Below are 14,301 nucleotides of genomic sequence, written 5' to 3'. Positions count from 1 at the left end.
AGTGCTTTTTTGTACAGAAAATTCCACTTAATAATAGAAACCATGCAAAAATTCTGGAAAATATCTGCGGATGAGAGAGATCGAAATTACTGAATCTTTTTCAGCTTTACAGTGCAGATCAAATGCCTGATAGCTAAATTCTTAATAACAGTTAGGTCTATGTTAATGTCTTGCTACATTATAGTTTTGATTTAGTCTAATCATAAAGGGTTATATCATAGGCAAACTGTCTCCATGAATTCTTCTTAATTAAAAGTAAAAATACTTTTATTTTGGAAAAAGTGATTTTTTTTTCTTTAAATCAAATTACTGTCAACTTTTGAACTATTATTAAAGGTGTGTGGTGTAGAGTATTCAGAAGTATAATGCAGCATCTTTTCAACTACTCTACTTTTTAGTAAATGTTTCACTGATCCCTAAATACAAAAGAATAATACTATCTACGTGACAATTAATGTGTTGTTGTATTAAAGCACGAGTAATAACTGCATTGTAACAAAAATCTGTGTAAATTTAGGGAAAAAACAAAGCCTATTGTTGCTCGTTCTGGGTGAGTGTGCGTAACACTCAATTTGGCTCTGTTTCTTTACTTAGCTCTGGAGTCGCCAGGTATCGTTAAGATACTGCCACAAGTTCAAGGTGAAGTTCAAAGCAATAAAACCATACACCAATTAGTAAGTTCAAACAGCTGAGTTTATTATAATACAATTATAATAACTACCCATGCACACCCTAAAAGGATTAAACTATTCCTACCGCTAAATAAGCTAATACTTATCTCGAAGGAACTGCTGGGTCAGGGAACAAGGCCTCTTGCTCTGCTTTGGAGACTTCAGGTTGGTATAAGTTAAAAGGGGTCAGGAGTGTCTATCTCTGGTAGCGATTGTTGTGAGACACTTACATGCTGGCAGCTGCTGTCCCAAACCCCTCTCTCTCTCTCCTTCAAGGTCTTCTTGGCAAAAGCTGGTCGAGGTGCTGGTCCACAAGGGAGGGCTGGTCAAGGAGAGAGGAGGGCTGGACATGAACCATGTGTGGGACCTGTCTTTTATAGGTCCCAGGGATCCGCGCCCCTTTGGGTGGACTCCCTTACCCGCTCGGAATCGATTGGGTCTCTTCCCAATCGATATGTTTGAATCCCCCCAATACTGAGGCTGTTCCTTAGCTACTGCGTGGGCTTTCAGGCTTTTTGTTTTCGAACCCCGCTGGTGCCTGGGTGTCTGGTATTCTTTACAATGTTGCAGTTACTTCCCCATTTGTGTCCATTGTCTCTGGAATCGTTCCATTAACATGCTAACTATCCCGGAGATTGCCTCATTAGTATGCGGAATGTTCGTTTCAGTGCTGTCTGCTTTCTTAGCAGACAGAATCCACACCTGCTTTGTGCAGCCTGTTGGTGCTGCAAACATTGTCCATTTTATCCTATATGCTTTGCGTTCCTCCATTTTGTATTTAGGGAATGGCCAACTTCGGTGGCTACACTCCCTCCTTGTGATCCTCATGAGAAATCATGAAGGATCACCTAAGTACGGTGTCTTTGGGTCCCCTGACCTCAGCGAGTTCCATGGCTTCTATTCTTTCCTGAACTATGGCAAAAAAATTTTAACTAACAATTTCTGATTGGCGCTATGTCAAAGGGGACATGCATTACCAATTTGAATCGGGCACCTCTAACTATCTCAATAAACTACTCTCATCTCATATTTAAAACATTCTATAATATTCTAAACCCTTACTCATTCGTACAACAGCATCTTTACATTTCGTTTTCTGACTCGGCCGTCGAGCGCAGAACATTATAATACATCCGCAATCATCTTTATTTACAGATCGTATCAAAATTAAAGCCTTTATTATACATCAAGGGGTTGGGGAGATTGGTGGAATCCGAAAATGGGGGATTGTACTCTGCACACTGTTGAAGCCCGCGAGCGGTGGGCTCTCCTTATCCATTTCCTCATCCTGAGGGTCTGGACTATGATACATAGGACTGCAATCACCAAAGGTGATTCTATTACATATGACAAGGAGTACCATGTCAGAAATTTGGTACGCCAGGTCGGGGTACTGTTACCATTGACTGGGCTGGGGGTGGTCTGGGTTTGGGAGAAGTTAGAAAACGTTGTACTGTGGGAAAGGGGGCCCGCGTCCACGCGCAACCACACCGATGCCACAATAGCTAAATACATAGCAATTCGAGTGCTCTTCATCTTTTCTTTTCTCTTCTGGGATCTTGCTGTGCTCTTGCTTCGATTCCTTTCCTGAACGTCCGAAAGCTAAGGGGATCAAGCATATTATATGTTAGTGTTCAGCTTAATATCTTGACTTTAAGTATATCTGTCCTCTTGTTCCAATTTTCCCTTTATGATGGTCACCTCCATGTGACTCCCTCATTTTTTTTTCAAAAACGAATTTAGGACCAGACATATACTTATCTTAAACCAGTGCGAGCCGTCGCGCAGAGAGTTGAAATTTACCATCCCAAACGTTCTTGGATGTAAATAGCATATGGAGTGGCGGTCGAAGGGCTACCTTAAACAAAATGAAACCAAGTTTTAGAAACGAAAGGTCTAATGAGTTGCGTATGGGCCGCGACGGGTAAGAGTTGTATGGGATCCCCGGGTAGGGCGTGCTGTGCTGTACCCGAGCTTAGCTGACCAAAGGGGTGGTCCTCAGTTAGGGCGGGTCCTCAATGCCGTTTCTCCGCTGCCTGAGCAACCTGAAATGAACGGGCAAGAATGTAGTCATTGTGGAATTGCAGCCTCTATCCCCAGAATAGAGGGGCACCTAAAAAAAAAAAGGGAGGAGCCAAGATGCTCCTTGTGAAAAGTTGAGCAGGGCTCCAGACATTTCAGATGTGCATATGAGGTGGTCACAAGCTTTTCAGCTGAAAAGTAAGTGGCCAATCTCCAAATCAAACATTCAACATACATACAAACAAACAAACATACGTGCAGGTTCCATCAGAAAGGACAGCGCTTCTCTTAAGCGGTTCCTCTTTTTACAACATCTGGGCACCTCACTTCTCTTCATTCTCTGTGAACAGGGTCGCAAAGGGGTTGCCGTGTCGGGAGTCAGACATCAAGTCATCCTCTTCTCCCGGATCCCATACCCTTGTATGGATCAGGCATGCAATTTTTGCATTGTGTGACCGGGGGTCACTCTCGTCATTGTGGACAAGTCTCCATGAATTGTCCCTGTGCCAAATCGTGGGGTCTAAAATTTAAGGGGCGTTGTCGGGGCCGTCAGTGTTGAGTGGTGGGTGTGGGTCCGGATTTTTAATGTAAGTGATCTCCATGGGGTCACTGGAGTCGGGCTCGTAGTCGTTGAAGTGGGGGCTGTAGGGTGGAGTGCTGTGGCTGTCTCAGTCTCACAATCACTGTCTCTGCTGTGGCAGCTTGTGGGCGTTCCGGGTCGTGGTCTGGAGTCGGTGGGCGGAGTCGAGGTCGAGTCCGATGAGGAACTGGTCTGTGAGGGGGAGGGTGGAAATGTGTCTCTTGTGGGCGGAGCGAGGTGTTCTGCTGCATCCAGCAGGACATGGTGCGTGTGGTTTGACTGTGTTCCATAAGCCTTTAGCTGGTTAATATGAAACCACGCAGTCTCACCGTTTGGGTATTTTATTCTTTTTTTTTTTAGAACAGTACAGCACAGAACAGGCCCTTCGGCCCTCGATGTTGTGCCGAGGAATGATCACCCTACTCAAGCCGACATATACCAGTAACCCAACAACCCCCATTAACCTTATTTTTTAGGACACTAAGGGCAATTTAGCCTGGCCAATCCACCTGACCCGCACATCTTTGGACTGTGGGAGGAAACCGGAGCACCCGGAGGAAACCCACGCACACACAGGGAGGATGTGCAGACTCCGCACAGACAGTGACCCAGCCAGGAATCGAACCTGGGACCCTGGAGCTGTGAAGCATTTATGCTAACCACCATGCTACCGTGCTGCCCCATTCTGTATACTGAGGGGCTGATTTTGTCCGAAATTGAGTACGGGCCGGAAAATTTTGGTGCCAAAAACGTGCTGGGGTTATAAACAGATAGCATAACCTGTTGCCCAACCTGAAATTCTGTGGGGTGGACATTTTTGTTGAAACAGGCCTTGCTCTGTTTCTGCCTTTTACCCAATTTTACTGCGGCTGCTAACTGTGCAGACCTCACAGTCTCAACTAATTGTTTAACTGCTTTCTCGTGTGTGAGGGCCGTCACTTCTGGGCTGGTCATGTCGAGCCCTAAAAGGAATTCTGATCTTTTCATAGGGCGTTCGGTCATGGGTGTGTGTGGTGAAACCTGTAGATGATGAAACTGTATTTCGTATGAACATTAGAGCGAATGGGAGCACTGAATCCCAAGTTGAATTGTTCTCCTGTACCAGCTTTCTAAGGGTCGATTTTAGGGTCCGATTCATGCGTTCTACTATCCCGCTTGACTGGGGGTGATACGCAATGTGAAAATTCTGTTTTATTCTGAATATGGTCAGGACGTTCTTCATGACCTGTCCTGTAAAGTGAGATCCCTGATCTGACTCTATACCTCTGGGGAGACCCCATCTCGTAAAGATGTGGTGGGTCAGGATCTTTGCAGCTGTCTTTGCTGTGTTGGTGCGGGAAGGGAATGCCTCTACCCATTTTGTAAAGGTATCTATGACCACCAGAACGTATTTATAGCCATTCCTGCAAGGGGGCAATGGACCTATAAAATCGATCTGGAGGTTAGTCCAGGGACCATTAACGGGGCGAGTGTGGCTGAGTTGTGCCTTTTTTGAATACCTCTCCGGGTTATTCTGCGCACAAATTAAACAATTCTCTATATAGTGGGTTACATCTTGTCTTAAGTTGGGCCACCAACAGAGTTGTCTAAGGTGTGTTGTGGTAGGGTCGATCCCTTGGTGTCCATGACTGTCATGGAATAAGGCAATCACTTGATTCCTGTCCTGTTCAGGAACCACATACAATTTGTCTTTTATGATCACACCTTCATGTGTGGTCAAAGTGTGTTTGAATCTATCTTACTGGGCCACAAAGTTTCCTTTAAAAATCTCCCGGAGATTTTCGTCCTGCTTCTGTGCCTGTACTAAATCTTCTATCTCTGTCTGTGAGACCTGAACTGCACTCACAGGGGCGCTAGCTGGTGCGCTAGCTGGGGCTGTCCAAAAGTGACCTCGCCTGGAACCTGCTTTTGCCAGTGAGTCGGCTTTTACATTTCCAGGGGGGGATGACCTATGGTGACTTCTAACTTTAATGATGCCATACGTCCTATCCCTTGCCTTCTCTAGGGTATAGCGGAGTAAGGGGCTGATGGAAGGGGCTTCCCGTCTGCGGAGACAAAACCTCTTGTCCTCCACAGGGGTAGAAAGTCTGTTAAACTGTTACAGACATATAAACTGTCCGAGTATATGGCTGCTGGGCTGGGGAACGAATCTGGGTGGTCCACTATATATGCAATGGCCGCGAGCTCTGCTGCCTGCGCGCCTAAGTGACCTGGTAACTTTAACGCTATCTCCTCTAGTGCGCGTCCCTGCGCATCTTCCACATAAATTCCGCCATCTAAAACTGTGGATGAACCGTCCACATATATCTTCAGTGGGCCACACGTGTCTGTGTGCTGGGGGCTCTGGCTTGAATTCCCTATCTTCCTGGGGGGTGTCTTGGCAATGAATGGTCCTGTGTTGTGTAGGGGTGCTACTATCTTGCAATCATGGGGTTGTCCTGGATATTGTAGTTTGTCCGCTAAAAATGTGTGTGTTTTGGTCCGTTTAACTGTTATGTCCCGTCCTTGTAACAGTAGTGTCCACCTAGCTGCCCTTATCTGGGTCACTGAACCGTCCTTCAGTCGACCGTCTAAAAGTAACTGTGTGGGGGTGTGCTCGGTCAAAATGGTGATGGGATTGAATCCGGTAATGTACGAGAAGTACTGAACTGCCCAAAATACTGCTAGTAGGTGCCTCTCGCAGGCTGAAAATCCCTGTTCTACGGGTCTAAAAGTCTGGAGGAATAAGCCACTGGTCATAGCTGCTCGTGCCGTTCCTGAAGGAGCACGGCCGAGAGGGTCAGATCGGTGCTAGCTACCTCTATTGCGTAGGGGGAGAGTTGGTCTGGAACTTGTAGGTGCTGCGCTAAGGGCTTTCTTTAACTCTTCCACAGTCTCTGTATGCTGTGGAAGCCATTCCCAAGGGGCTCCTTTCTTAAGGAGGTCTGAGAGTGGGGCTGCCTTTGTCGCAAAACCATCAATATGGTTCTGATAGTACCCAACCAGTCCTAAAAACGACCGGAGGGCTGAAACGTTCTGGGGAAGGGGCAATTTGTCAATCGATTCAATTCTTTTGAACTCGATCTCGCGTTTGCCGTGCGTGATGACTGTACCCAAATACATCACCTGATTCTCCAATATTTGGGCCTTTCTGGGGTTTACTTTACATCCAATCTCGTATAATTTCCAGGAGCTCGGACAGAAGCGTGATGTGCTCTGCCTTGGTGTCTGTCTGCAGTAGTAGGTCATCCACATACTGTACCAGACATTCGGGTCGGGAAAATTTTGCTAATCCATTTGCCAGCTGTCGGTGGAAAATGGAGGGGGAATTGTGGAATCCTTGTGGGAGGCATGTCCACGTATGCTGCTGTCCTTTAAATGTGAAGGCAAATTTGTACTGGCACGCTTTTGCCAATGGGATTGACCAGAAGCCGTTGCTAATGTCCAATACCATGAAATGTGGAGTCCCTGCTTGAGCATGGTCTCGGGACTTGTTGCTACCGTGGGGGCTACTGGTGGGGTTACTTTGTTGAGTTCCCGATAATCTATGGTCAGACGCCATGATCCGTCGGGCTTCCTCACTGGCCAAATAGGTGCATTATTAGATGAGGCTACTGTCCTAAGTACACCCTGCTCTAATAAGCTCTCTCTAACTTTTCCAATCTCTACCTCTGCTTCTTGGGGAAATCAGTACTGTCTCTGTGGTCTCGGGTCAGGTCCAGTAACTTGAACTTGTCCAGTCATTCTGCCGCAGTCGTGCCGGTGACTGGCAAATGCTGTCCTGTGTTTATTCAAAACTGCCCTAACCTGTTTGTCCGTGCTAAGCGTGGTCGGGTCAAAACAATAGTCGCTCTGTCCGATTTTGCCATTCTCCAGACACACTGATTGACTGGATCGAACGACAGGCTGTGGGCATTCATAAAATCAATACCCAGTATGTGTTCTGCTGTGGTGGGGGAAGATTAACTAATACAACGGGGTGTCTAGTGGAGATATTTCCTAGCTGAATTGATACAGGGGCTGTAATGTGTCCCTGCTGTGAGTGACCTGTAAATCCACTGATGTGGTGGGCCACGTGTCTGCCTGTGCTGTAGTGGAGGAATTAATGGTAGTGCGGGACCCTCCTGTGTCCCAAAGTAATTCTATGGGCTTCCCTCTAATCTTTGCTGTGACCACCGGCCTTACGGATCGGTCCCAGAGGGTGTCACAGAACCAAGTGGGGGAGCCCGAACACCGTCAGTCCGTTCCCTCCACATTGGTCTGTCCTGACTGTGTCTCTTTACTGTGTATTGGCTTTGCTTTGTTCCTGGTAAGAGTGCCTGTCTGCTGGCCTCTCTGAGATCTCTGTGGGCCGTTGCATTCCCTAGCAAAATGCCCTAACTGTCCGCAGTTGTAACATTCCTGCGACTTCTGTGGTGTCTGTTCTTTCCTTCGTTTACCCATGTGGGGTTTTGGTGTGCTCTTACTGCCTGTATATCTGCTGCAGCCTGAGCTTCTTCTGGGGTCTTTACCTTTACTTTGCCTTGGACAGATTGCTTCCAAGCGCAGGACAATCTTTTCAATACCCATTTTTCATTATGGGCCTCTTCTGAGGGGTCATAACTGCTGCAGACATTCTGTCCTGCATCTGTGGCATGGGAGATTATGGCGCGGGTCCATTTAACCATATTATCGCGGGTTAAATAAGCGCGGTCTAAATCGCCAAAAACGGCAGTGAAATGAATCCACAGCCTTCCTGTGAATGCTGTGGGATGCTCTGTCCTCTTCTGCCTACACTTATTTAGGCCTTCGACTGGGTCTCCTCTGTTGTACCCTATCGCGTCTAAAATAGATGTATGCATCTCCTCTAGTGTGCCTCCTCCAACGTTCTGTGGGTCGGGGAGGGCTGCTACAACCGATTAGTCTAAACTCAACACTGAGCTTCACTTGCTCTCGCTCATCCAGGCCGTACATGGTAGCCTGCTGTTTCACTTTTGCGAAAAATTGGTGGGGGTCTGCGGTGGGGAGGAACGGGGTGATTTTCTCACATGCGTCCCTTAGTTGTGTTACGGTTAAGGGGATGGTGTATGTGACGTCGGGTGCGCCTTCTGTGGTTGCCTTTCTTTGGGTGGTGACTGGGTTCATAGGTGCGGGTGCTACCTGATCTGTGGGGGGTTGGGGTGCTTTCCTTTTCTGTTGTGCTGCTGGCGCACATGTTCCCTGAACATAGCACTGCGCGGTTTTGCTTAATTCTTGCCAATCTGGGGCATTTTCCTCATCTAATTGGGTTCCAAATGTCTCTTGGAACCCATTCTGCACAGAATGCAGAGATTGCAGCTGTGCAATCTGCTTCCTACATTTCGCATGGTCTACGGTGCTTTGCCTTTGCTCAGTGGAGGCAGCATGGAGTGCCCTTAAAGCTGCCTTTCGGTCAGAGCATTGCCTTTACAGTGCCTCTACCTGCTTCTCTGAATTTTCCCTGATCAGAACTGCGCGCTGCACACCCGATAGGCTTTCTTATACTGGGCTTGGGAACTGCTCAGATGGGCTAGACAAGACTGATGTGCCCTCTTGGCATCATCCACCTCTCTATCATTCTCTGCCAGTCGTTGTCTCAAACTTAGGTTTTCCTTTTCGATGTCCCTGACATCCACTTTGCTCATCCTATTACTCTCTTCTAATTCTTTGCGGAGCGTCCGAGCGACCTCCTCTGTGCCTCGCAATTGTGGCAAGCAGGACACAATTGCCATCGGCTTGGAACCAAATCATTGATCGAATGACAAGTTGGGGGTGATGAAATGAAAATATGATTTATAGGCTGGTTTAAATTTCTGTGAATTAAAAAATTATAATTAATTAGTATCTCCTAAATATGTATTGCATTGTCCTTCAATTCTTTTGAAATTGCCCAGTCATCTGTGTCAGAATTGCAATATAATCACCTTCATTTTTTTTGGAGGTTATTATCATCTGATTAATACTTGGCACACTCCACTTATTAAACTTAGCATAAAGGATGATCTTTGTGGTTGTTGGAGGTCAGTCATCTCAGCTCTGTGACATTATTGCAGGAGTTCCTCGGGAGTGCCCTAGGCCCAACCATCTTCACCTTCATCAATGGCCTCCCTTCCATCATCAGATCAGAAGTGGGGATGTTTGCTGATGATTGGATAATGTTCAGTAGCATTCGTGACTCCTCAGATACTAAAACAATCCATGTCCAAATGCTGCAACAAGCTGGCCAATATCCAGGCTTGGGCTGACAAGTGGCAAGTAACATTTGTGCCACACAAGTGCCAGGCAATGAACATCTCCAACGAGAGAGAATCTAACCATCGCCCCATGACATTAAATGGCATTACCATCGCTGAATCCTCCACTATCAACATCCTGGAGGTTACTATTAAGCAGAAACTCAACTGGACTAACCATAGAAATACTTTGGCTGCAAGACCAGGTCAGAGGTTAGGAATCCTGTGGCGGGTAATTTACCACCTGACTCCCCAAATCCTATCCACAATCTACATGGCAAAAGTCGGGTGTGGGATGGAATATTCTCCACTTGCCTGGATGAGTGCAGCTCCAACAACACTCAAGCGCTTGACAAAGCAGCATGTCTGATTGGTACCCCACCTGCGAGCATTCACTCTCTCCACCAATGACAAACGGTAGCAGCAGCGTGCACAATCTATAAGATGCACTGCAACAATTCACCAAGGCTCCTTAGGTAACACCTTCAAAACCCACAACTTCTGACATCTAGAAGGGCAATAGATGCATGGGAACACCACCACCTGGAAGTTCCCATCCAAACCACTCACCACCCTGACTTGGAAATACATCGCTTTTCCTTCACTGTCACTGGGTCAAAATCCTGGAACCAATTTCCTAAAAGCACTGTGGTGTACTTACACTACATGGACTGCAGAGGTTTAAGAAACCAGCTCACCGCCACCTTGTCGAATGCAATTAGAGATAGGCAATGGATGCTGGCCTAGAAAGTGAGCTATTTAGAAAAGTCCGCAAGTAGATAGCAGAAGCTTTATTTGTAGACATTAATGCTCGGGTATATATATATTGAGCTGCGAGGCTGAAGAGTAACTAATAACTGCAACCTCTTGGAGGAGGGACAAACCGTATCTAAACCATAATTGGTATTATGTAAAATTAGAAACAGTAAAATTGACTGATGATACAAATGTGGATAGTTTGACAGTGAAGAATAATGTTAAATAATTCCTGTAGACATTTGTATAGTAATGAATGGACAGACAGGTGGCAGGTTTAAATCTTGATAAGTGCAAGGTGTGAATGACTAAAGAATCGTAGGGTTCAAATACATAATATTATAAAAAAAACTATCCAGTGGCATTGTCTATAAACTTATTTACTGGGGTTAAATAACCAGAAATGAAGTATTTTCTGGATGTACTGGGCATGGACCTGATAGAATAAATCATTCTAACACATGTACATGGTTTTTGCATCTGATAGTGTTTGAAGTACTGCAATATTTACAGAAAGATCTTTTTAAGTCGTGGCCTGTTTTAAAGACATATCTATGGTTTCAGAGCCAATAAAATTAGGGTTAATGGCTTTTAACTCCTAGTCTACCTTTTGTAATCAGCTGAAAAGTGCATTAAGGAAAAATGCACTTAAAACTTCCAAATTTGTCATTACAGGATAAAAATAAGGAACCCGTTATTGAAAATCTGGAACAGGTGAGTCGTAATTTCAATTTGTGTTGGAATGCGTGGATTCTTGATCCCTTTTAACCCATATACAATTTTTTTGTGCTGAAAATGTTACTCTTTCATCATTTTCTTAAGCTGAAGGAAGATGACAAGTTTGAAGAATTTCTGGCTGTCCACCAGAGTCGTTCCAAAGCACCCACCTGGACTAATGATACCTTGCCTACAAAGAAAGAAGATGCTCAGAGGATGATTGATTATCTGAACTTCGATTCGGAAGATTCTGAAGAATTGAGTGAAGAGGAGGGGGAGGAGGAATGTATCAGTGGAACAAAAAGTGAATACGTTAGCTTTGGTTGTATTACTTTATTTATGTCCCATAGTTTGTGGTTTTATAGCTGTTTCCCTTCACATTCTCTGTAATGAACATTTAGTATTTCTGTTTATACCCTGTCAATGCCAGAAGTCGGATATCTTCTAGAAAAGGATAGACAAGCGCAAATAGGGCTGTGGTCACTTTGTACCCAGCGTACCAGGGCTTGATATATGATTGTCCAAACAGTGAATTTGCATCCCTTTTAAAGGAAGACATTGATTGGAAGATGAGCTTTTTGCCCCCTGTTGAACAAAAAAGTCTTGGTCTGGAATTTGAATAATCCCTCACAGCAATAAAGTGGCACTGATCATGAAATCTTGACAGAAGTCTCCCGCTTGTATTATGTGAACTAAAAGTATCTTTACTCTTCCAGGCAAACATAAACAAACCAAGGAAAATGTTACCTTGAAAAAAGAAGTATCTGACAGGGATTACTTAAGATCAAAAGTAGTTAAGACTGAAGGCAAGTCTGAAAGTGATGATGAATCTGCAGCTGATGAAGAAAATGAACTAAAGCCATCCACTGAGGAAAATAGCCTATTACATACAGATAGTGATTGTGAAAGTGAAGAAGAAAAGCAGGGTGGCAAACTGGAGAGGTTGACATTAGCATTGAAGAAGAAAAAAGAAGAGGAGGTTTGCAATTTTTTTCCATGCGGTTTGTTAGTATTTCTTTGCTGTCAAAATATTATTGTTTAATGTAGCCCGTTTTTGTTCAGGAGCACTGATAGTCTCCAACATCCTTGTTGCAAAATAGATCATGTCTTGCACTTAAGTATTTTCAAAATTGTACATGGCTCAAAACCAGAATTCAGATTTATTCAAATGTCTTCACTATGCATTTTAGAGAACTTGGTTACAAATTTTCTTCAATTTTAAATATTTATTGAGCAACGAATTCTGTATTATTTGGCTAACTTTAAACATACTAAAACTGGCTTTCTTTGTTTGATCATAAGACCATAAGATATAGAAGCAGAATTAGGCCATTCAATCAAGGCTGATATGTTTCTCATCCACATTCTCCTGCCTTCTCTCTGTAACCCGTTATAACCTATCTATTTCTGTCTTAAAGACACTCAGTGACTTGGCCTCCACAGCCTTCTGTGGCAATGAGTTCCACAGATTCACCACCCTCTGGCTGAAGAAATTCCTCCTCATCTCAGTTTTTAAATGTTCTGTAAGTGTCAATGAGATCACCCCCCCCCCCCCCCCCCCCATATCCTTCTAAACACCATTGAGTACAGACCCGGAGTCCTCAACCGCTCCTCGTATGGCACGCCCTTCATTCCCGGGATCATTCTTGTGAACTGCCTCTGAACACCCTCCAATGCCAATACATCCAGCAAATAGGGAGTGCAAAATTGTTCACAATATTCCAAATGGGATCTGACCAGAGGATGTGGAAGCATTGGAAAGGGTACAGAGGAGATTTACAAAAATGTTGCCTGGTATGGAGGGAAGATCATATGAGGAAAGGCTGAAGGACTTGAGGCTGTTTTCGTTAGAGAGAAGAAGGTTAAGAGGTGACTTAATTGAGGCATACAAGATGATCAGAGGATTAGATAGGGTAGACAGTGAGAGCCTTTTTCCTCGGATGGTGATGTCCAGCACGAGGGGACATAGCTTTAAATTGAGGGGAGATAGATAAGGACAGATGTCAGAGGTAGGTTCTTTACTCAGAGAGTAGTAAGGGCGTGGAATGCCCTGCCTGCAACAGTAGTGGACTCGCCAACACTAAACGCATTCAAATGGTCATTGGATAGGCATATGGACGATAAGGGAATAGTGTAGAGGGACTTTAGAGGGGTTTCACAGGACGGCGCAACATCGTGGGCCGAAGGGCCTGTACTGCGCTGTAATGTTCTATGTTCTACAACGTCAGAAGTACACCCCTGCCCTTGCATTTTAGCCTTATCGAAAGGAATGCTAACATTGCATTTGTCTTCCTAACTGCCAACCGAACCTGTGTGTTAACCTTAAGAGCTAGGACTCCAGAAGTACCTTGTCCTTCCAAAGCCTTTTCCCATTTAAAAATTAGTTCATGCCTCTATTCTTCCTATTAAAGTGCATAATTTCACACTTTGACATTGTATTACATCTGCCATCTCTTTGCCCACTCTCCTAGCCTGTCCCAAGTCCTTCTGCAGCCTTTACACTTCCTCAACACTACCTGCAAACCTTAGCAACAATTCCCTCAGTTCCTTCTTCCAGATCATTAATGTATATCATGAATAGTTGTGATCCCTGTGGAACACCACTAGTCACTGGCTGCCATCTTGAAAAAGGTCCCTTTATCTCCACTCTCTGCCTCTGTGAGTCGGCCAATCCATATCCATACCAGTGCTTTGCTCCCAATACCCTGTGCTTTTATCTTATTGTGCAGCTTCCTGCATGGTAGCTTGTCAAAAGGTCTACTGGAAATCCAAATAGATCACGTTGATTGGCTCTTCTTTGTGTATTGTCCTCCTTACCTCCTCAAAGAATTCTAACAGATGTCAGGCGCAACCTCCCCTTGAGGAAGCCATGCTGACTCAGCCCTATTTTACCATGCTCTTCCAAGTACCCTCCAATCTCAACCTTAATAATGGATTCTAAAATCTTAACAATGACCAAAGTCAGGCTACCTGGCCTATAATTTCATGAAGAATCTGCAAGTATCTATTCACTTACTCTGCCATTTATTTGTTCCCCATTACTACTTCTCCAGCTTCATTTCCCAGTGGTTCAATGTCCACTCTTGCTTCTCTTTTATAAATTGAAAGGAACTCTTGCAATCTTCTTTTATATTACGAGCTAGCTTACACTCATATTTCATCATCTCCCCCTAATTGCTTTTTTAGTTGTCCTCTGCTTGCTTTTAAAGGCTTCCCAATTCTCTGGCTTCCCACTAATCCTCACCTCTTTTATGCTTTTTCTTTTGCTTTTTGCTGTCCCTGACTTCCCTTGTCAGCCATGGTTACCTCGTTCTTCGCTAAGCATGTTTCCTCTTCCTTAGGATGG

At 44.8% G+C, this 14,301-nt stretch overlaps 1 protein-coding gene across 5 annotated transcripts in view; it reads left to right on the top strand.

Annotated features, from left to right (window-relative positions):
• Positions 1–14,301, top strand: part of rbm19 (RNA binding motif protein 19) — a 377,192-nt gene that overhangs the window by 21,108 nt on the left and 341,783 nt on the right. For 4 of the 5 annotated variants that reach the window (XM_038790721.1, XM_038790712.1, XM_038790730.1 and 1 more), the window contains exons 4-6: positions 10,914–10,952; positions 11,061–11,259; positions 11,672–11,934. In XM_038790721.1, the coding sequence (XP_038646649.1) occupies positions 10,914–10,952; positions 11,061–11,259; positions 11,672–11,934 (501 nt within the window). Of the gene's footprint in view, positions 1–594; positions 675–10,913; positions 10,953–11,060; positions 11,260–11,671; positions 11,935–14,301 lie in introns of all 5 variants that reach the window. The other variant, XM_038790740.1, reaches the window with a different exon arrangement.

Source organism: Scyliorhinus canicula, chromosome 1, assembly GCF_902713615.1.
Source record: "Scyliorhinus canicula chromosome 1, sScyCan1.1, whole genome shotgun sequence".
In the NCBI taxonomy this organism is placed as follows: domain Eukaryota; kingdom Metazoa; phylum Chordata; class Chondrichthyes; order Carcharhiniformes; family Scyliorhinidae; genus Scyliorhinus; species Scyliorhinus canicula.
This window is presented reverse-complemented; position numbering and strand designations above follow the sequence as displayed.